We start from the raw sequence: 22941 nt of genomic DNA, 5'->3' as shown, positions 1-22941 counted from the left end.
ATCGAAATTGTCTTCCATTGCGATTTCCTGTATATCTAAATATGTTTAGATCTTCACAGTGAAAGGTAACACTTCTGAAATCTCTGTGTAAACAATGAGTGACGTACACGCGTGAGAGATCACTTCCTGGGCTTTCCGGCGCTTGTGCAGAGAGAAGAGCCCACTCCCTCAGATCACCTGGACGTGGCTTTGGTTACAAGAGGTAAAAACGATATAAATGCTGTTCGTTTTCTCCCACAAACCGCTCGTTTCGTGTCTTAGGCCATCAATGTGTACTTACATTTACGAGTCATTAAATCATGTTTAATTTTGACTTCTCTGTGCATGCTCTTTGAGGTGGTGACCATAGACCTCCATTATATGAATGAAAGACAAGAACGGTTTGACCTAAAAATATAAAAATTGAAAATACTGCAGAAACAAAGACACCTACATCTTGGATGCCCTTGAGGTAAGATAAAACATATCAAAAATTAATTTCAAAGTGAACTATCCCTTTAACTAAGACGAGTTGATGCATACTGCCCTACAAAGGCAAAGTGCAGTAACTACGCAAACAAAAAAACGGAGAAAAAGGCCTTTAAAGTTTTTTTTTTAACCCAGATATTTTTTCACAAGACAGAACACATGTCATAAAGCCAATTACAAGTCTTAACTCAATTTTGAGTCTCGTTTCAGTGCGTGCACTAAATCGATCTGTCTTGTGGCGAAACTTTGTTAGCACCCACCTAGCTTTAGCCCAGTTCATTCATTAGGATCCAAGCAGAGAAGCGACCAAACACCTCCACGAGTAGTGTAACTCCACCAAGAATGGTGATGCAAAATAAAACGCGTGTTAAGTGGGTAACTATAATGTATGACGGAATACCACAGCAAGTGTTTGGGAGCACTTTGAATAGGTGCAGTAATATCATCACTCCGGAGAGGGAGAGGACTTTTCACGAATTATGATATTACTGCATATACATATATAAGCTCCTTCATAGATAAATATGTGCCGAGATGAAGTGCTCCCAAGCACTTGCTGTGGTATTCCGTCATACATTATAGTTATCCATTTTACAAGCTTAGAAAAGCGCAACGTTTTATTTTGTGTCACCATTCTTGGTCGAGTTACACTACTTGTGTAGCTGTATTTAAATAGGGGAAACGTGGATGTGTTTGGTCGCTTCTCTGCTTGGATCCTAATGAAGGAAGTGGGCTAAGCTAGGTGCTAACAAAGTTTCGCCACAAGACAGAGCGATTGAGTGGACACACTGAGACGAGAGAGGTATGCATCAACCCGTCTTGGTTAAGAGAATAACTGTTTAATATGGAAAAAACGGTGGAGTATCCCTTCAAGGCCCTACAAAATAGATATTTATCACTAATGTCTGATATTGACCAGACAACTAATCAGATAGTCAGGAAATGAACCAGAGTAATCAAAAAATAATAATAGATATTACCAAAATGAAATTCTTTCATTACACCTGAACTTTATATATATATAAAGTGTGCTTTTGGCTTCCTCTATTCTGTAGGTGAAAGAAGCTGCGCACGACTTACACTTCCAGGTTATTTTGGAACCAGCAACCTAAAAGGCAAAAAAAAAAAAAAAAATGACAAACTTTAGACCACCAACTAAAAATTTTAAAACAGAATTGTTGATACTTAATTAGTAACTACAATACTATTATCTTACCAAAACATCATTATGGAATACAGCAAACACTTATTTGAAATGACAACATATTGACAAACAATTTGTTTTATATAACGTAAACTTGTTTTATAAAAAGTTAACTTATTAGTTAACATTTTTTTAAGACAAATCTTGAATTAATTTTTGGACTCGTTTTAGACCAAACATTTTTTTTTTGCAAGCAAATACAAACATAGGTAAAATATGATCTAGGCAGGGTCAAAAGGTAAATATCAATTAGGAAGATGGTATTTATGAACAGAACACTTTCATGAACTGTTGACTTAAATACAGCAAAAAGCTTTATTTTGTTCAAAGAGGCAAGTCGAATAAACAATGATATGTGGGAGTGTGTCTTATTTAAGGTCACCACCACACCCAAAACATTGTCTGAGAAAAAAAATAATAATTTCAGTTATTGGAATTTAGAGGGGTGAAGGGGGAGGATAAAAAGATGATTGACAGATTAATTCACATTCATTGGATTACCTGGTATCTTTATCATGTCTCCAGTTTTCTTTCTTAACTCTGTATTAACTTCTTGAAACTGGAACAGAGAGATGCATGCAAATGCATGAACTGATCTGAAACTGGACAATTAAAAGCATTCAAAGAGTGTCATAATATAAATACTTCCATTTTTACATTTTCCCTGTTTATGATCTTTTAATTTGATCACCAAAGTGTCTAACTTAGCTACTAAAAGGCATCAAGCTAAATTAACATTACTGTAAAGTAGCAGCACTGGAAATTTACTGCATGCATGGTTAATTAAGAAAACTGCAATTTCTACAAACTAAATGGAGTTATTCACTGTCTATCTCCCCTACATTTAGATAGGTGGGCAAATGCATTTTTGTCTCAGTGCATGCATTGTCAGTGCAGGCCCTATAATGCCCGTTCATTATTTTAATATGACAATGGACCTTAGCGGTGCACTATTGAAAGTTTCCACCAACAAAAAATCTAAATCGCATACCAGGTGTCTGCACGGTTCAACTAACGTCTAATTTTCGAACACCACATTTAAGCGGGGATAAGCATGCTATTCAGATATATCCGTCAAGATAAGACTCCCGTGATAAGCCAGTGAAGGTCACGTTATACGCTCTCTGAGACAAACAATTAAACAAATCTATAAAATAAGTTAAAGTGAATAAATAGTAAAAATAAAAACTTACAGTTAGTCCAATGATGCTGACTGCTGCCGCATAGGTAACGTCCTGCAGGCCTTCTGTCGTTGGTGCTTCCCGCCACCCGCGTGCAAAATGTTCTTCTGTTTTTAAGATCGCAATCAGCGTAGGCTGATGCAATGCATTAGCGCCGCCTTCTGCTTCGGATGTTGAATCAGATTACTGTAACTCGGAATTAAAAATAATTCCTGAAGCTGCTCAACACTTAAATAAAATATATATAAGCTACATTAAAGTGATGGCAATAAAAATACAATAAATAAAATAAATACATTTTTTCTTCAACTAATGTCTAATGCATTTCAGTTTTCCCCAATGTAATTGTCTTAATAGGCTATGGTTGTAATTTATTTATTATGATCGATTTTACTTATTTGGTTAAGCACTTTGAGATTTTATTGTATTTTATATAAATATTGTATTTTATTATTGTATTTTACATAAATGAAGATTATCCCTATTTGAAACAATAAAAATACCTGTACTTTATCATTTGTAGCATGTAATTACTTAACTGTATGAAGTTGTATTTAATTTATGTTTTTAAGTTATGCTTACTTATTTACAAACAAAGTTCCGTTTAATCAAAAAATATTAGTTACAATTACTCAAAAAGGGAGACCATGTTACACCAACTTAAAATAATTAAGTTTGTAGAACTTTTTCTAAAACTTTGAGTATACGCTACTTAATCTATTTAATTAATTTCAACGTTCGGGTTTACAGTGCTGCTGTGGCATGTTTTCTCATTAAAACTGGATCTTTGAGAGAGATTCTGCTGCTGCTGGTGGCAGAAAGGCATGATGGGAGTGCCATCAAAGACAAGTAGCATCCAAGGTGAAGAGTTTTGTGTGTGCATGAAAGAGACACACAGAACATAAATAGCACTTGTATTCAACAGTGTAATGTATTCTTGTGTGTGGCTGATGAGCGCTTCATGGAGCTGTTGTTTAATGTCTAGAGTTTTAGTTTCCACTGACGTCTACAGATCGTCTGTAGTTTCATCCTTGTTACTACGATCGTTTGTTAGATCTTTGTTCTTGTGTTGCAGCATTTCATTCTCTGTTTTGTTCTTTAGTGTCATGCTGAAGTGGAATAGTAAGTTGAGTGTTGTAGTAAGTTAAGTTGACACTGTTGGCTGTAGATTTGGGAACTGACTCACCCACATGCTGTTGTATGTGATTCATGGCTCGGGACTTGTTTGGAATGATAATGCAGGCTTTGGTGTTTGCTCACAGATAAATGAAGCTGTGAAAGTCGGCGGTTGGCTCTGTGAAGAGTGCCGCCTGGATGGAATGCCAAATGACCACGTGAAAAGCAAAGGCTGTCTCTTTGCTTGAGTAAACCAGCTCTCAGCGGGATTTATGTTCTGCTACTAGAAGTTTCTTAAACATGATCACCCCTGACCCTTGAATGCATGACTCAAAAATAAGAAAAAAAAGCAAAGGCTGTGACCCTGAATGCATGACCTAAATGCAAAAAAAAAAAAAGAAAACCTATATGGATGAATAAATAAGCTCAAAGTGACCCCTGGTAGATTTGCTAACATTATAATTGTAAAATAATTGCTTATTTATTTATTTCAATATCATTTGTTTTCAAGAGCTTTTCTAGTGCTAAAAAAATAAAATCTAAAAAAAATATTTTTTGAAAACCGTCAAAGCAACCCATACGGATACGTAGCGTATGTCTGGACACACAAATATGATTTGATCACTTGCAGTTAAAAGTGCGGACAGTCTACCTAAAAATATCGTGTTTTAGAAAAAAATTGTATTTGCCTGCCTTCTGAACAGCCTTGTTTGTTTGTTTGTTTACCAATTTGTGACGTATTTCTACTGTGAAAGGTCTTGTGGGACACCCAGTACTGTCATGCGTCTGGATCTGGACCAGTGAATGTCAAATCTACCATCTCACTCTCAGGAAATTCCTAGACCACATGGCCTACTCTTAATTGTTTTTGTACACTTCTCAAAGTAGATGCCTCAGTGGTATATGCAAGGCAAGTTTATTTATTTCATACACTTTGGCAATTCAAAATTGTTTACAGAAAGAAATTAAAATAATCACAAAATAAAAGCAAGGAAAATTAAAACCATTATAAAGGATATTAAAAGAGCTATATGATTGTTATAAAATGAAATAAAACAGTAAAAAGATGATAGATAAACTTCTCATCTGGCAAAACACCTGTGTATCATATTTTTCACAACTCCACAATTTTCCCATGGTGATAACGCTGTGTCTGTGGTATTCTTTCAGCAGTCTGCTATAGCATGGTTTGCTCAAAGTGCGTGCAATGTGAGGAGGATCCAGCTGACTAAATGTGGGTTTTGCTCCTTCATATCATTAATCACATGAGCTGTGTTGCGTTGAATTCTCTAGGGAGGGATTACATGATAAATATGCCTGTTTGACATCTCATCTGTGTGTTGTGATTAGTCTGAGGAAAGAAAAAAACAATAGTGAAAATGATCAACAAAATGGATCAATAATGAAGTGATTGTGTATTTCTAGTTTTGCTGTCAGGTTGTGTTCTCTGACTGAGGTGGTAATGTGGTTACTGCTTTATTAAAGTGCTGAGCCCCGAGCAGCGAGTTTGTACCAGGATTTTCTCATTACTTAGATGTCCACGTATGGAGGAACTTCCCCATAAAATGATAAACTGTAGCCATGCGGGCCTGCGAATCTCCAACATCTGCTGCTTTCTGTAGTGTCATGATGATTCATTAACACAGTAAAAGGGAAGGAACAGTGTGAGCTCAACATGCAAACACTCCACTCTCTGTATTTATCAATCGCAGTCTTAGTGGTAAAAAATACTTTTTTCTGTACCTCCAAATACTTTCAAGTTAGCCTATGTCGCCACCATACACATCTGCATAAATGCTCCTGATAAATGATTTGTTATTAAAGCATTAACACACAAACCATACTGTTGTAACATAAAAACAAGCAGGCTAACTTACAGTCATGCATGGTTTAGCATGACTGCGCGCAAAGTGCACTCCCATAATAATTCCTAAAAAAATGACATCAGTTCATCACTATGTGGCGCATGGTCTTATGGTGTTGTCCATATTCTCTTAACGAGTAATGTGTGTGTTTTGGGTGTAATGTGAAATAAACCAATCAGATTCTCATCTCCCATTCTCTTTAAAAGCCAGTTGCGCTGGCGCCATGAGAGATTCGCTATTTACATGGCGGAATTTGCAAGTGGAAAAACTGAACGTTTCTCTAAATGTACACACAAGCATATCCGTTTCCTCGCTGAAGACAAAGTGTACGCATGTTGTGGATCGTTGTGTGATTGTGGAAAATGATAACTGCGTCAGGCTGAAACTAGCAAAAAACACTTGCGTGAATGATAGGGCCCTTAATCTAATATATATAATTTAATTTGATATTTTTTTTCTTAATATTATATTTTATACATATAATTTAATTCTAATTAATATTGTATATTACTTATATAAAATAAAATGAATAATATTAATTTGGGTAACAAGGTAAGAATTCTGAAAATGTAATAATAAACTAATTTACTTATTTTTCCACCATGCTTTAGAAATTGTTCTAACTTCTAGCGCAATTTTATTTATTTTGTATTATAGTTTGGTTTCGACACAATTTCTTACAAAACTCCTAGTTCTCCTCATTCCTTAGAATTCCTATTTGTATAAAGCTTTATTTAAGGTGTACATGTCACACAAAAAATCCCTCACCCTGGTTCCTTACTATTATTATTATGTTTCTATTATGAGTTCACTATTCACTGATTTGTGATGGCAGCATCTTACCTGCTGTTTTCTCTTGCCCAGGCGTCACCCCCACTGATAACCTGCAGCATCTGGAGGACAAGAGCGGCTCGGACAGCAGCTCGGAGCCTGTTAAAACCTGAGAGGTTGGTTACTTCATCTTTCATCTTCTTCAATGCTCTTCCATCCAGTATTACAACACTAGCCACCCAATTTTCAATACACCAACAAACATTTCATAAGATATCTGCAGTTCTGCGGGCAGAGAGTCTGTTAATGTGTTATTTGTTTGTTTGTTGTGTGCGTTAACAGACGTTCCTTCACAGAAAAAACATCAGGTACTTGAGGGAGCAGCTTTTAGTGCAGGAAAAGTTTTTCCCATGTCATTTCCTCTTAAGCGAATGGGTTGTACAAGCTGACACATTCCCTTCGATCATTTCCAACCCCTCAGAAGTGCGCAACTCAGTGTGTTCATCTGGGTAACGGGCAAGGCAATGATGAAATCAATGTGTTCCAGAATCCAGATTCACTAACAAGCCGTTAAAAAGTAATTGCGTGATGTTCGGGATGCCATTGTTTCATTGTCCACAATCTTTTAACACAATTGATGAAAAGAAAATGAGAATTTGGGTGCTCGAGTCAAGTCATCTGTGGTGTGTCTAATTCTCAGTAGTTTGTTTATTATAATTAACCTGAGAAGATTATCTTTCAGACCGCATGCTTTACTAAACATGCCTGAAACGGTCTCCACCTACAGTCATGTTAGGAACAGCTGTCCAAGTCTGCTAAACCATCATTTTCAGTCACACTGGACACTCTGTGAAACAGTATCTTACTTCATTTTTGTTTTGTTTTAGTGTTTTGTTTAAACTGGCTGATGTAGTTTGAAAAACATGTCAAGAGATCTTTATTTTATTTTCTAATCTGTTAACATCAATCTTTTTTGTTTTTGAACGCAAGAACATGTCCCACGTGAACAGATTCTCACTTATTTCCGCTTGTTCTCGGTAAGTGAGCCGTGGTGAGTCGAGTTTCCTGTTGTTTTGGATGGTACTCACATTGTTCATTTTTTTTAAAAAGCGTTTTTTTTGCTCAGATAATTTAACTAACGGCCCTTATAATTATCTTTAGAATATAATACAATATCATGATGAACCATGTTAACACATATGCTGAGACTGTAAAGTGATCCAGCCAACTGAGGCCATCCTCACTTCTTCGGGATTACTAACGGGATTATTTCTTCTGCGTCCGGGACAGATAAAGCATTAATTGCACGAGAGCTTAGGGTTTTTGCTAAGGACATCATTTACTTTATAATGGATGAGTCTGCTGTGGGTTCCTGATAGTTAGTGTACGTATAACTTCATACATACGCTCATCATTCATTCACTATTATACGGGTGATCAAAGCCTGTCAGCTTTGGGTTGATGAGGCATGAGTAAAGTCATGAGTGGTGAGATTTGTCCCGTGAGTACAGGATATTCGGGGTCATGGCTTTGCTCTTAACGAACCTCAGTCTGGGTTAATGTCCCTTGCATCTGTTTACACCAACTAGATTAACTTTGCTCTCATTAAGTCAAAGAGCTGGCTAGGTAGTGATTGATGCAAGAAACACACACAACAAAGCTGTGCTGGAACATTTATATTCTCCCAAGACATGTTACTTCAAGCGCTTGAACTACTTCAGATACGTAGAACAAATAGATTTGCAACGGTTGCTTTTTTGCATCCAGTGTGGACCGCTTCTAGCTTTTACGGTGCAATGCGGTGGTGTTGCTTTTATTCTTGTGAACTTATGTAACCAGGTAGCCTGGTAATACCGAACTCTGGTTTTAATGCAGCTAATTCGCCAACACTTAGTTTTCGCCAATCACATAACGCAATCACATCTCTCTCCAACTTAAACATCGCCTCCATTCAAAATGTTTAATAAACACTCCTCTTGTTTGGGCTTCAGTTTGCAAATGCCGGAAATATTCTCCACAACTGCGAATTGCATCCCGTATCTCCATATCTGCGTTGTTTTCTATTTCCCTAACCTAAAACACAATCTTAAACTCGGCGCTTAGCGTCTACGTCACGGCTCTGTTCGTTGATTGGCCGGCTGTTTTTAGGCTGCAGGAAAACTGAGAGACATGTCGATACAGAAAAACGTGCTTGTGCTTTGAAAGGCTCACCCGCAGTCTTCCATGAGCCATAGAAGGTCATTTTCTGGTTATGTGCACTTGTAATTTAGTGTTTTGTAGACCTTCTCAAAATAGATGCGCTGTTGCTACCTGTGCCTGCCAGGTAGCCCTCGACAAAGCACAGCACGTCCTGTGTTTGGTCTGGATGTCAGAATGATGCCTTTTAATAGTTTGCTATTTACCTTAGGCTTTATTTTCAATGCCTTTCCTCTATCACAGAGCACCTTTGATTTACGGCAGCGGCATCACAAAAATATCACAAAATATCCTTGAAATTGCTGTGGGCCTTCCAGTGCAAGTATCATAAATAAAATTAAAGTGTCTAAAACAAACATATCTTGTGTGGATTTTGTGGTTGTCCCACTGATGATCTGCTTTTATTTCCTTTTTAATTGTAAATTTCACAAATTTGTTAGCTATAGCAGGATATATCTGATATTCCAATTGTCAAATATGTGCAAGTGGATGTTTGGTTGTTCAAACACCGTTATAACGATCGCGTTAGTTGAGCTGTTTGCGCAACGTATTTTGGGTATCTTATTGTACATTATTCCGAATTTATCACCCCCGGCTCAATTTGAGGTTATTATTATTTTATATTATTATTATTTAATATTTGCATGGAGTTTGCAAAGTGACAAAATGAATCAAAGCACAACTAATGTTAGTCCACATTTGTATTTTTCTCAGTTTCTGAATTTGATGTTATCAGAGGCTAAATGCTAACATGTTTTTAGTCTTATTTCATGGAAAACTGTTCAGAATAAAGGTGCAAGCTGCACTCCAGTGTGCCACCCTGTATTGTGTAATGTATTTAGAGTTGAAGAAACTAGCCGTAGACACGGTGAGTAGTGACTCTTCCCTTGTCAGTGGTGTAAAATATGTAGTTGGATTGTTTCATGTTACTTAAAGGGGATAAATGTACTCTTGAGGGGATAAATGTACTCTTGTCATTGAGCGTAAAACAGTATGTTACAGGAGTCACCAACCCGTCGATCGCAGTCGACAAGTCAATCTTGGAAGCATTTTAAATCAATTGTGCAGAGTTTTCAAAATCAGAAAAAAGCCTACTGTGTGTAGTAAATGGTGTCTAGGGGATGCGGAGATTCATGGGTGTATTTGGTTACAAAATCATGTATAAAACAAAGAGAAGATTGAAGATTCACTGTTACAATCATATCATTTTTTGCAGCCCGCACCTTTGGGCTCAGGCGGACGCGTCGAGTTTAAACAAGACCCTCTGTTGTCTCAGACAACGATATGTTTGTCCCGTTTTAGCCACCATAGCATATGGAAAAATGGATTTAGATAATTTGCTATCATGTGTCCATTGTAAACAAGCTTCTACACAGTCGAACAGACACTGTGACACTGCGACTGGTTTGTTGTCTTCTATTCTATATATGTAAGCAATAAGCTAATACTTTTATAAAACAGTTACCACACAATAAAAATATTAAAGTAAAAAAAAAAAATGTATTTGTCAACTTTCATGAGGTAAAATGACTAAACGCCTTCCTTCCACTAGAAAAAAATAGTCCCTGACCGTGAACAGCAACAATGTTCCAATGTGTCATATGCATGAAAGCTCAAATAAAAACATCATAGGACCTGCAGTGTTGCGCAGTGATAAACAGAACCATTGAGTCAAGCGGTCATAGCGGTGTTTTATCAAGAATTAAGCACAGCTATTGACCAATCAGAATCAAGGATTGGAACAATCCGTTTTATAAGATACAATTATGTAACTAGAGCTCTGCCACATTCACACACATACGCACACACCTGCTGTGACGGTGGGCCCATGTCTGGATGATTGACAGGAGGGGAGAGCCAATGAGCTGCTCTCCCCTGAGGGCCGGGGCTCATCTGCTGGCTCCATGAGTCACTAGACCAGCCCACTGCTCACAGCACACAACCAGCTCTAATGTCACAGCCCCATGCTGCTGCTGGTGTGAGTAGATAACATATGGAAACCAGAATCTGTTGCTTATATAGCAGTTCATCAACAGTTCCAGTACACAGCTGCGGTGTAATCTTATGAAACTATTGCGAACATCACTTCTCTCAGCACCAACATGTCTCAGTTCAGTGATTTGATGGAGATACTGGAGTAAAATATACTCCAGGATATTGGTTTATTTCGATTCAGAGGTACTGTCAGGCATGTCTGAAAGTGAGTAAGTTTATTAACAGGTAGATCAGACGCAAACTGTTTGAACGATACAGTCCGATTTAGTGTACTGGTTCGACCGGTTCACAAAAAAAGAGTCACACAGTTCACACAGTCAAGACAAAACAGGAGTGACATGGCTCTGTCACAAAACCAATAAAAATAGACTGGACAGAAGTGACAGATCCCTGGTAACAAATAATTTTGGATGTTCTTTATATATATATATATATATATATATATATGAAATATTTAATAACAAAACCAAAGCAGGTTCAATAAAGCAGTTTTGCTGTGAAGCAAGATCATACTGTAGTTCTTCTCTCTCTGAGAAACGTAACTAGAGGACGAGCCTTTAGGCAAATGTAATAAAAGGATTTTTGCTGAAATTCAATCTTCTCTTTGTTTTATACATGATTTTGTAACCAAATACACCCAGCGGGACATTTGGTGCTTAATATCATCTCAGAGTTGATAAAAGCAACAGAATCGTGAGTCTACTAGTGCTGTAACGCACATCTGAGCAGGATGTTTTATATCGTAGTTTGAAGAAGTCATGTGGCCTTAAAGCAGCAGTTTTCTTTTCTTTTGGTTTTAAACTGCCTGAGTAAAAATTGTTTGTGTGATCATCATGTGTCTGGAATTAAAAGAAAAAAGTTTGGCCTCTCAGACAAAAGATGGTTTTAATGGTGTTGCTTCCTTGCCAGATCAGCTGATGTGGCTTATTTTCTGTGCATTTCTGTGATTTTTATGACCCGAGGCGCACTGAGATGTGGCTTGCGTGGTCATAGAGTATAACACTGGTACAGCTGAGAGAACATTCCTATCATGGGAAACGGACTCGTTGATACAGATGTGCTTTTATGATATGCTAGTTGTACGTAAGAAACCATAAAGACCTCATGAAATAACCAGCAGTTTTCTGTCCTTTTGCTGAGTGCTGACATATCCTTGCCCTGTGCTGACTTGTTTCCTACACAGCAAGTTTATATAGGTTATTAGGTTGCATCGGTATATGGATTTTTTTTGTTATTAGCTTTTAATTTAGCTTTTAGTTTGCCACAGCTGTGAACCATGATTAGCAGTTTGCCTGCCTCTTTCTCATTCTAGAGTTTTTTTTGATCAGACAAAAATTGTTTACACCTGAGTACAAGATCAATATTAAGGGGTAACTCATTACAACTTGAGTTACGTAATCCGATTACTTTTTCAAGTAACTAGTAAAGTTATTTTTCAATTTACAACACGCTAACGCAAGTTACTTTTTCACATTTATTGACTGACAGAGAAAGAAATAATGTGAGGATGTGCTGTGTAACAGTGTGAACAAATGTGAACAACTAATCTTACTTCCATGAAAACATTAAATATTCCTCAAAATGAATAAAAACAGTAAAATGTAATCTCTGAATTTTATGCGAAACTTTTATAATTAACTATATAAATTACACCAGTTTCATTGCTGCTATGAAGCATGCATATGCAATGAGCTAATTCAACCATAATTAACACAAATTACTTTAGATTAGATTTAGAAATAAGAGTGTTGAACTTCATTCTCCTGTACCTTATTGTTCTTTAATCCAGAATGGCAGCAGCTGAATGTACTCTAATGTACAGGTGTAAATATGCATTTCCTTCAGCCTGAGGCTTAGTCGTTTTACTTATGGTTTGAAAGGGCCTCAACATTTTTCAAAAATATAACTTTTTTTTGTTTTTAACAAAAAACAAACAAACAAACAAACAAACAAGCCCAGCCCAGGTAAGAAAAAGTAACGCTAAAGTAACACATTACTTTTCACATTAGTTTTTCAATACAGGGTCAATATTATAATGCATTACCTTTAAAATTAAATTAACTTTCCCCCAACACTGTTTATCACTATTACCTTGCACTTTCTTTAGTTCATCTGACCTGCGTCTCAAGATTTTAACTAACAGCATACTAACAGTAACAAATTGAATCCATGCATTAGCCTTAAAGTGACAGCAGCTTAATAAACTACTGTTAGACCTACCTGAATAACCTGAAAAGCACTGTATATTTCATTTGTATTTTTGTTCTGTTAAATTTATTTATTTGTGCTATTGATTGTAGTTTGATTAATTGTTCTTTTTTTATTGATTGCCGTTTAGTTGGCATTTATAATGTTTGAAATTTATTTTAGTGAATAGTTTTACCTGTGGTATCAAAATTGGAATCGAGAATTGTATTGTAATATGTAAATATATATAAATATATATATATATATATATATATATATATAAATAAATATATATATATATATATATTGTTATGAGGTGGGAGGATAGATGAACCCAAAAGCAGACTGATTGCTCAACACAGGATTTATTCAAGACAAAAGGGTAAAACAAAGCCCACGAGGGGGCAAAACAAGACTGGGTAACAAACACTAGACTTAAACTGATGTCAAGACAGGAACAATACTAAGACACGAACAGACTCTGGATTAACAGTTAACTCAAGGGATTACTCACTGCAAACTTCACAAAACAACAAACAGATCTCACGGCAGGTTACACAGCAGGTTTCAAACAATGAACCGACACAGGACAGCAAACACAAGGGGATTATAAAGGGGAACACTAATGACCAGGACAGGTGAAACTGACTAGACAATAATCACAAGACTAGGATAACAAGGGGGCGGGGTAAGTTAACGAGACAACACAAGCACATGGCCCAAACAGGCCATGCGCTTGCACACAAAACATGATTCTGTCATGATCCTGCCTCACGACTAGAGAAAATCAAAGACAAGAAGGCAGAATCATGACAGAACCCCCACCTTAAGGAGCGGCTTCCAGACGCTCCTCAAGGGGACATTAAACACGGGACATGACAGACTGTGACAAAGACACAAACCAACAGTACATAGCAAAAACTAACAAAGGCATACAAAAATACACAACGACAGGATTGGGGTGAAACATCAAAAACAACATACAAGGCAGAGGAGGTGGAGGAAGCACAGAGTCTTTGAGCGACTGTCCAGGGTGGGTGGGCGGGACAGGGGTCCTGGGACCACAGGGAGTGGGCTTAGGACGAGAGGTCCAAGCGGGCTTGGGTGGAGTGGTGTGTGACAACGGAAAAACAGTCCGGGGTTGAGCCATGACAGGGGAGACAGGGGAAACAAACGGAAGTCCAGGGACCGTGGGGACAGGGACAAATGGGGAAACAGTCCGGGGCCGGCGTTGAGCGCAGACAGGACTGACCGGGGAAACACACGAGGTCTTGGGAACAGTGGAAGTCACAACAGGGATAGCAACAGGGGGTACAGCGAACGATGGAGACGAAGCAGGACTCATGACGGGGGATGTGGTAGGAGATCGAAGAGGGAAAACTGGGACCGAGCTCACCGAAGGTGACTCTGATCCCACGATCAACCTCTCCGATCTGGGAGTGGTGTTCTCAGCTGCAGTCTGGGGACTCTCTATGACAAAGCTCCCGGCGGCTGGCGCGGGTGCTGCGCTCCCGACAGCAGGCTCGGGAACGGTGTCTTCAGCAGTGGGTTCAGGGACAGTGCTTACAGACACAGGTTCAGGGACAGCGCTTAAAGACACAGGTTCAGGGACAGCGCTTACAGCAGCGGGTTCAGGGACAGCGCTTACAGACACAGGTTCAGGGACAGCGCTTACAGACACAGTGGGCTCGGGACAAGACATGACGGGCACATCGAGGATCCTGACAAGCTTGGCGAGGTAGTCTGCTAGAGTCTCGGCAGCAACAATGATTGGCATCCTCTTACGAGCAGACACCGCTTGCAGGACTGCTTCTGCAGCGTGATCAGCCGCAGCTCTCACAGAGGCAGAATCTGTAACCGGGCAACCAGCTGCTAGCTCTGGGACGACGCTTGCTGGAGCGGGCTCTGGGGCGGCGCCTGCTGGAGCGGGCTCTGGGGCGGCGCCTGCTGGAGCGGGCTCTGGTGGAGCGGGCTCTGGGACGGCGCCTGCTGGAGCGGGCTCTGGGAGAGACAGAGACCGAGGACAAGAGGCTCCCTTCTTCCTCTTCTTCTTCCTGGGTCGTGGAGCAGAGGACATAGCCAGGTTTGTGACCGGTTGGGGAAGCACGGCAGGAAGTGTGGTCTCAGTGGAAGAGGACTCCGAAGTAGACTCCCACGACAGCCGTCTCTCTCGCTTGCCACGGAGACTTGCGGGTGCAGCTGATGTGTCGGGAGCCGAAGTGGAGTGAGCCTGGTTCCCCTGCGTAACCACAGCTAAAATGTGACCCTCCGGGATCACTGGCAGCCTGGCAGGTGGTGACAAGGTGGTGGAAGCCGGCGGATCCTCCTGGGAGAAATGATCCCAGAGTCGGGCCCAATTCTTCAGGATCCACTCACCCTCGGGTGGGACAGGACCGTTGATTCTCTCTCCGTCTGTGGGAGCTGACAACCACCACTGTTCCGGCTGTGGCCGGAACTGGGAGAACAAACTGTCTGCTGGGTTCCTTGGTGGTCGGTTCATTCTGTTATGAGGTGGGAGGATAGATGAACCCAAAAGCAGACTGATTGCTCAACACAGGATTTATTCAAGACAAAAGGGTAAAACAAAGCCCACGAGGGGGCAAAACAAGACTGGGTAACAAACACTAGACTTAAACTGATGTCAAGACAGGAACAATACTAAGACACGAACAGACTCTGGATTAACAGTTAACTCAAGGGATTACTCACTGCAAACTTCACAAAACAACAAACAGATCTCACGGCAGGTTACACAGCAGGTTTCAAACAATGAACCGACACAGGACAGCAAACACAAGGGGATTATAAAGGGGAACACTAATGACCAGGACAGGTGAAACTGACTAGACAATAATCACAAGACTAGGATAACAAGGGGGCGGGGTAAGTTAACGAGACAACACAAGCACATGGCCCAAACAGGCCATGCGCTTGCACACAAAACATGATTCTGTCATGATCCTGCCTCACGACTAGAGAAAATCAAAGACAAGAAGGCAGAATCATGACAGATATATATAATTCACACTAAACTGGATTAATAAATGCTGTAACATATTGCTTATTTGTTTATTAATAATGCCTAATGCATTAACTGACGTTTACTAATCGAATCTTACTGCAAAGTTTACCACTAAAGTCACAGAGTTCATTATGGTCTTTTAAGAGCAAAAAAGAATATTTACTGTAGTACACACATGTTTTGTTTCTGATAAGGGTGTAGGATCTCATGCAGGGAGGCCTGCATGTATTACTGATCGTGTAGCAAGTCATTCTAATATCCGTTTTACAAATTGCTGTTTCATTTCAGCAGGCCAACTCACGGGGATGGTGCGGTGAGGTAAAGTGTTATTCTTACATGGGCGATAAGGGTGAGCGGGTGCATTGAGAAAGCCGTGGGGATTGTCTTTGGCTCTGATAATTCAGAAGGGCTTTGGAGGGAGATGGAATGATGTGAGATGGCTTTTGGCTGGAGTCCCACAGCTGGGCTTACTCTGTTTTGGGGGAGGGGGCTACAGCACTCAACACAGAGGATTAAAGGCGACTGGGGTTTTTTTTTTCTTTGCGGGGGCGTTTGGGGAGATCGTTGCAATTATTACTCTCTATGTGACCTGTGTTTTAGTCTCCTCTTTGTTCTGTAATTATGTTTGAAGAGAAAGGCCCATTCCCCATGCGGTTTAGGTTTATAATCATTGACCCCTTCCTGAAACATATAAACAGTCATTGTAGATAGCGTTATTAAAGAATACAGTTTTCATCACAGTCTGCTCATATTATGTCTTGCTAAATCATCAATAAAGTGACTGCAAAGTTGTTTGCTGTTTAAGGTTGTTTTTGTCTCACCAATGTCCCGCAAATGGCAAAATTAGTCTAGATAGTGTTACTCCAGACCAGTGCTTTTATGTTTTGACTCTGGCTGGTACATCATTCACTTCTAATTACTAGTAGAAGTTGTTTTGTATGTGTGTGTTTTTGACCAGAAACATTTTGATGAGCTTTATTAAGAACATCTGTGACATGTTGTCAATTGCCACTGAAAATAAGTGTGTACTTCTAAACGCTTACAAAAAGCACAATATATGTAGAAATCTTTGCCTCAGACTTCCATTAAGTACATAAGCGTGTTTTTCAAAATGATTTTCTGTGTAAGCTGACAGCATGCCACAGATGAAGGAGTTTAAATGGTCCTTTTAAAAGGCCATCTTATTCTGTTTTCTCCAATAATTCCTCCTCTGACTTTTCTAAGACTTCGCAAAAACTTTATCTAACCCATAAATGACCCTGGGGAGGTTTTAAGTGCTTGGGTGGAAAAAAATGGGCTTTTGGGTCCAGTGAGGTTCACTTGCTAATGGGAGTTTTTGTAATTAAATTATATGATATTTCTGCAAAGCTGATTGTTATACAACAATAAAATCCCTTGTGAGCTTGTAATCAGTGGATTTGTATGCCTGAGGTCAGGATGCACAAAAATTAAGGACTGTTTGTAGTAACTCTAATATGGGTGCCATTGTAAGACAATGCTTTACACAGGTTTGAAGTTAACTTGACCTTGTAATGGTAAAAATACATTGACTGCATAACAAACACTCCATTTTCTACACTACAAAGTGGTACAGATATGCTATTTAAATAAGTGTGACGCTATATAAGCAAGACAGCATAAACCTATTGAGCTAAAAACCCTAGGCATACGAAGGCTTAAAATAAAATAGGCCTGAGCTCAAAAAAGCTCAAACTCACTTGCCGTCTCAGTAATGGCTATGCTTATGTTTTTTAGTTTTTTTTAAAAAAAAAAAAATCTCTGCAGCCCTTAGATTGAATCAGAAGATTGTTTCAGACTGTTGTGCCATAAACTGCTTTGTCATAGCAGTTTCCAGAACTATTGTTGTCGAAGAACCTCTGTAATTACTTTTATTTATGAGACCAGGAAAGTTTTCCACCATTTTGTGTTTCTTCCTCTCTTCAATGTATTTTTTTTTCTTGTCCCCCTGCAAACAGCCTCAGGGTTTTGGCAGGAACACGAATCCTGATCATACGTCTATAGTTCTCTGTCTGCAAAAAGAAAACATGCGCACTCACACTTACATTGCTGAATCATTGATTCTTTGCAGTTTTATGAGAATAATTTGCCTCTTTTGACTTATGAGAATATATTCATATAGTTTTGTTATGAAATAATTATAAGCAATCTATAAGAAAGATGGCTTATCAAAATCTCTTTTGCTTTATTGGTTGATTACACAGATGAACGATGGTAACATATATAAGGATAAACATTGCGGTTATACACAAGGAAGCACGGTACACTAGTGCTAATAAATATTCAAAAACTTCTCATACACACCCACCACCACCCAAATGTGTCTGATACACTGATATTTAGGTGTACATGTGTTTCTGTTAGTTGTTTTCTCGTGCTTACATTATCAGCCAACAGCATAGCAGAGTCGCAGCTCTTCCTGTTGTTGCTAGGAATGTGATGTCACCTGCTCCTTTAACATGGTTGGTCCTTGTGTGTTTCAGGTCCTCAGCCTTGGCCAGGAACAAATGAGCAGCGACAAGGCTTTTCCCCACAATCATCTGGTGCTCCCTCCCAGCTGGCAGAGTCTGACAGGTTGTGCTGACACTGACTGAAGCTGAGTGCTCTCTTTTTCCGTTTTGCGGGGCCTGGCTGCGTGGAGGAAGCGGGAGATAATTAATGAGCTGTGAATATGAGGCCTCACTGCTGACAGCCAGTGGAGACGGGATTAATAGTCCGGTCATCTGGCTTGATGTGTGTGCCTCCAGGCTGCCCCTTGACGAGAGTCCACTGCGGAATCCACCACGGCGGCCGCCGAGAGACCAGCAGAGATGCCCACCGAGACGCTGCAGGCAGATAGCAAGCCCGCCGTCCAGGGTGGGGCCTTTGCGTCTGCCGTCCCACTCCGCATCCTCAACAAGGGGCCCGACTACTTCCGACGCCAGACTGAGCAAAACCCGAAGCGGTTGAGTGCTGTGGAGCGTCTCGAGGCCGACAAGGCCAAGTACGTAAAGAGCCAGGAGGTCATAAACGCTAAGCAGGAACCCATCAAGCCACAGGTACTGGCCAAGCCCCCTGTCTGCCCAGCTCCTGTCAAGAGGAATGGTGGTGTGGGATCTGGCTCGAAGTCCTCCAACAACAATGCCAAGTCGGACACCTGCGCAACCACCACCAAACGGGAGAATCTCAACCTGGAGATCCTGAAGAACATCTTGAACAGCTCCTCCTCATCCGAGGGGCCTGCCAAGGGGACGTCTTACAAAGTGGGCGCACGCAGCTGGGCGCCGCATCGCTCATCCGAGCTGACGGAACCTGGATGTCGTTCTTTTACCGACTCGCTCAAGGTACCGTCTTCCACGCAAGGTCGACACAGTCCACAGGGCGGCAACTTGAACCTGAGTCGCAGGCTGCTGGAGGAAAGGTCGTGCGAGGCCGTCGGTGAGCGCTCGACGCTGCATGCCTCCCACAGCTCCTCAGACATTCGCCGCATGTGCAATGGCAAGCCACTGAGAGCGGCCCGTAGCAGCAGCTCTTCCGCACCACCACTGCCGCCCAAGCCTAGCGCTAAGGCCTTGGCTGCTTGTGACAATGCACCCTGCTCCCCTGAAAGAGAGACACTGGCCAGCACTGCTACAGAGTTGGAGTTGGGCAATTCTGTGGCCCGCAGGCCCTCTCTCCACCGCTCCAAATCAGACCTGAGCGACCGCTACGCTCGGGCCGGCGCAGACGTGGAGCGCTTCTTCAACTATTGTGGGCTGGATCCCGAGGAGCTGGAGAGCGTAGGTGTGGAAAGCTTTGCCCGAGCGAACTCTGACATTGTGTCGCTCAACTTCCGTAGTGCCAGCATGATCAGCTCGGACTGTGAGCAGTCACGGCACAGCAACGACGACCTGACCGACGAAGAAGACGATGCCGGGGAGCGCGTTCCCTATGGAATTTCTGCCGTTGAACGGAATGCCCGGGTCATTAAGTGGCTCTACAGCATCAAGCAGGCGCGGGAGTCTCAGAAAGTCTCCCATGTCTAGAGAGGGAGCAGACCTCACCGACCCAATCTGGACTTGGTACCTGCTTATTTTTGCAATCCATGCACTGTCTTTGAAATCTCTAAAGATTAAATAGCGAAGCCTTTTGAGTTGACGGCTCTTTTTAGTCGCTTTTTTGCATTCAGTGTTCGCTGTCTTCTGAATCTGCATGACTCCTTAGACACTCAGCCTCTTTGCGGCCTCGAGGTAATGCAGCTCATGTAGGAACCTCTTTAAAGATGGTTGTGTCAATGCCATCTCTGTGCTGAGAACAACTCATATTTCCTTTTTTCTTTCTGCCTATTAAACGTCTCGATGCCAGCACTTTTCAGGTGCTTCTTATTTCACTTGGGTGCACTGAGCCAGGAAGCCATATTGGTATGAATGCAGAGCTGCAGTGTGTTTAGACTTCTTTTGATCCTCTCTCTCTCTCTGTCACTTTTTTTAACCTGTTCTTATGATGGATATGAGCTGTATGTATATAAACCTCTGTGAATAGGCGCAGCAGAAGCATGTTTTAGTCTATTCTCGAGATCTCCCCCGCCCGACTTGTCTTGGTCAGCCTTGCACTGGTCATATTGTTCCAGCAGTCTCATGACACCATTCAGCTTCATGTGGTTTTATTTTCTCTTTGTCTGTCATCCATAATTTGTTTTATTTTTGTGGTACTATTGTTTTGAAAGGTGTAAATGCTGTAGGAATATGTGTATCATTTTCAGAGTTGTCTGAAAAGCATTGTGTGATGACGAGTCTCCTATGTTCCTCCGTAGCTCCTGGTCTGTTTGTTCCCCCTTTGGGCTTGCATTGCGAGGCTGTGTGAGACTTTGTCCATGAACAAATCTGTATGACACTGTTGTTGCAATGAGATATATGTTCGGTATATTGAAGTTTGAGCTGTTACTTAAAAATGTCATGAAAATGTTTGTTCACATTTAGTTCTTTTTCATTTCAATAAATGGCTGATTTTGCCAACTTTTGTCATCAAACTCTGTATTTCTCTGTCATGTACAGTATATATATTCGATGCATGTATGTGATATTTTTCTTGAAGTGAAGCATAAACATTCTTCAAAATGTTTCTTCATTCTTTTTTTTTAACTATCTATCCCTTAAGCCCCTTTCACACAGCGAGTTGATCCCAGGAAATTGCCGGGAAATTGCCAGAACGCCTTCTGTGTGAACGCAAACACGACCTGGGATTGCTTCTGGGATTGATCCCGGGTTGGGGACCTAGTAACATTGCCGTAATCAGTCCCGGAATGCGCGCTGTGTGAACAAAAGCCAGGACCAATGCCGTAAAGGGTGTTTCATAGTGATGACGCTCGTGCCATCGCGCGACTCTGTTGCTCTTAGAAGAAAGTTTGTGTTCATCATCAACAAAGAAAGGACGAACAAATACCTGCAAACTGGAGCGAAGCGTAGACCAGGAGCTCCTCACTATCCGATTCCGTACTGAAGCTGAGATCGTTCACCAGCTTTGTGGAACGGTATGCGCGTGTACATGTTTTCGACGCGTCCGTTATACGTCTCATCCTGACGTCATGCGTCTTCCCGGGATTTTTACGGGTTGTGTGTGAACGCATTCACAGATCCCGGCAAATCCCTTGTAGTGTGAATGAACCGAAATCAAACAATCCCGGGACAAATGCTGGGTCACATTATCCGTGTATTTTCTGGAATCTCTGTGTGAAAGGGGCTCTAGATAGAATACTGTTTAAACCAGCTCACACATTGGCTAGATAGTAGAAAAATAACAAAGGCCAATCATGTGGTCCTCCCATTGCTGACCCTGAGAATACAGCTGTCAAGTCTTGTGTTCTCACAACCCTATTTTTGCTCTCTCATTGTAGCCCTTGTCTCTTTGCAGAGCATGGCTGTCTGCAGGAGGGTAGGTGCCTTTAATTTAGTCATTTGTGCTGCTTGCTTTCTCAGGGCAAGAGGAAATGATCTAATTCATCACAAATGTTTAGAAAGTCCAGACCGCTGCACTAGAGGCCCCCTCAGTCCCTGGAGCACCTAACTCATAAACAAGCTCAAGGGATCCATGGGTCACAAGCTGGAACACTTACATGAAACCTAATGTTTTTTTCACCCACTTTTCTCTGCAGTTTACAAAAAAAGACTTGATGCAATCGAAAGCACTGAACTGGTCTTTGTGGTGATTGCCAAGGCAGGTCTCAGTACAACTATTTCTCATATAGCCCCTTTCACACAGCGCATTGATCCCGGGAAATTGCCAGAACGCCTTCTGTGTGAACGCAAACACGACCCGGGATTGATACCGGCATCGACGCTGGGTTGGGAACCTAGTAACATTGCCGGAATCAGTCCCAGAGGAACGTGCGCTGTGAACTGACAAAAGCCAGGGAGATGGTCCTCACTGCGGAACATGAAATCCATGGGGAGGAGTCGGATCCAGATCCAACTCCTCCCACCTTACATACACCTAAACCTAACCAACTCCGCCCCCTGATCCCTAAACCCACCCCTAATCCCTAAACCCAACCCTAATCTTACCCATCTCCACCCCTTGGATCGTGATCCGACTCCTCCCCGTGGATCTCATGTTCTGCATTGAGGTGCTACTGAAGCCAGGACCGATGCCGTAAGGGGTGTGTCATAGTGATGACGCTCGCACCATCGCGCGACTGTGTTGCTTTAGAAGAAAGTTTGTGTTCGTCATCAACAAAGAAAGGACGCACAAATGTCTGCAAACTGGAACAAAGCAGAGACCAGGGGCTCCTCACTATCCGCGCTGAAGCTGAGATCGTTCACCAGCTTTGTGGAACGGAATGCGCGTGTACATGTTCTCGACGCGTACGTTACACGTCTCATCCTGACGTCATGTGTCTTTCCGGACACTCACAGATCCCGGCAAATCACTGGCAGTCTGAATGAACCGAAATCAAACAATCCC

The 22941-nt window shown here is 41.2% G+C and overlaps 2 protein-coding genes across 2 annotated transcripts in view; one reads left to right on the top strand and one right to left on the bottom strand.

Moving 5' to 3' along the window:
• Window positions 1-21001, top strand: part of fam110b (family with sequence similarity 110 member B) — a 47461-nt gene extending 26460 nt beyond the window's left edge. Inside the window, exons 2-3 of the mRNA XM_039677744.2 lie at window positions 6699-6781; window positions 18507-21001. Of these exons, the coding sequence (XP_039533678.1) occupies window positions 18834-20027 (1194 nt within the window). The 5' untranslated portion in view covers window positions 6699-6781; window positions 18507-18833 and the 3' untranslated portion in view covers window positions 20028-21001. The remainder of the gene's footprint in view (window positions 1-6698; window positions 6782-18506) is intronic.
• LOC148981474 (uncharacterized) lies at window positions 13411-15483 on the bottom strand. The gene is made up of 2 exons (XM_089131706.1): window positions 14970-15483; window positions 13411-14927 (listed from the first exon to the last, which is right to left on the bottom strand). The coding sequence occupies exons 1-2, from the start codon at window positions 15481-15483 to the stop codon at window positions 13846-13848; spliced, it is 1596 nt and encodes a 531-aa protein (XP_088987832.1). The 3' UTR covers window positions 13411-13845.
• Window positions 21002-22941: the final 1940 nt, after the last annotated feature.

Source organism: Pimephales promelas, chromosome 5 (assembly GCF_988280905.1).
Source record: "Pimephales promelas chromosome 5, fPimPro1.hap1.1, whole genome shotgun sequence".
NCBI classification, from domain to species: domain Eukaryota; kingdom Metazoa; phylum Chordata; class Actinopteri; order Cypriniformes; family Leuciscidae; genus Pimephales; species Pimephales promelas.
The sequence above is the reverse complement of the archived record's forward strand: the minus strand, read 5'-3'. Positions and strand labels throughout refer to the sequence as shown.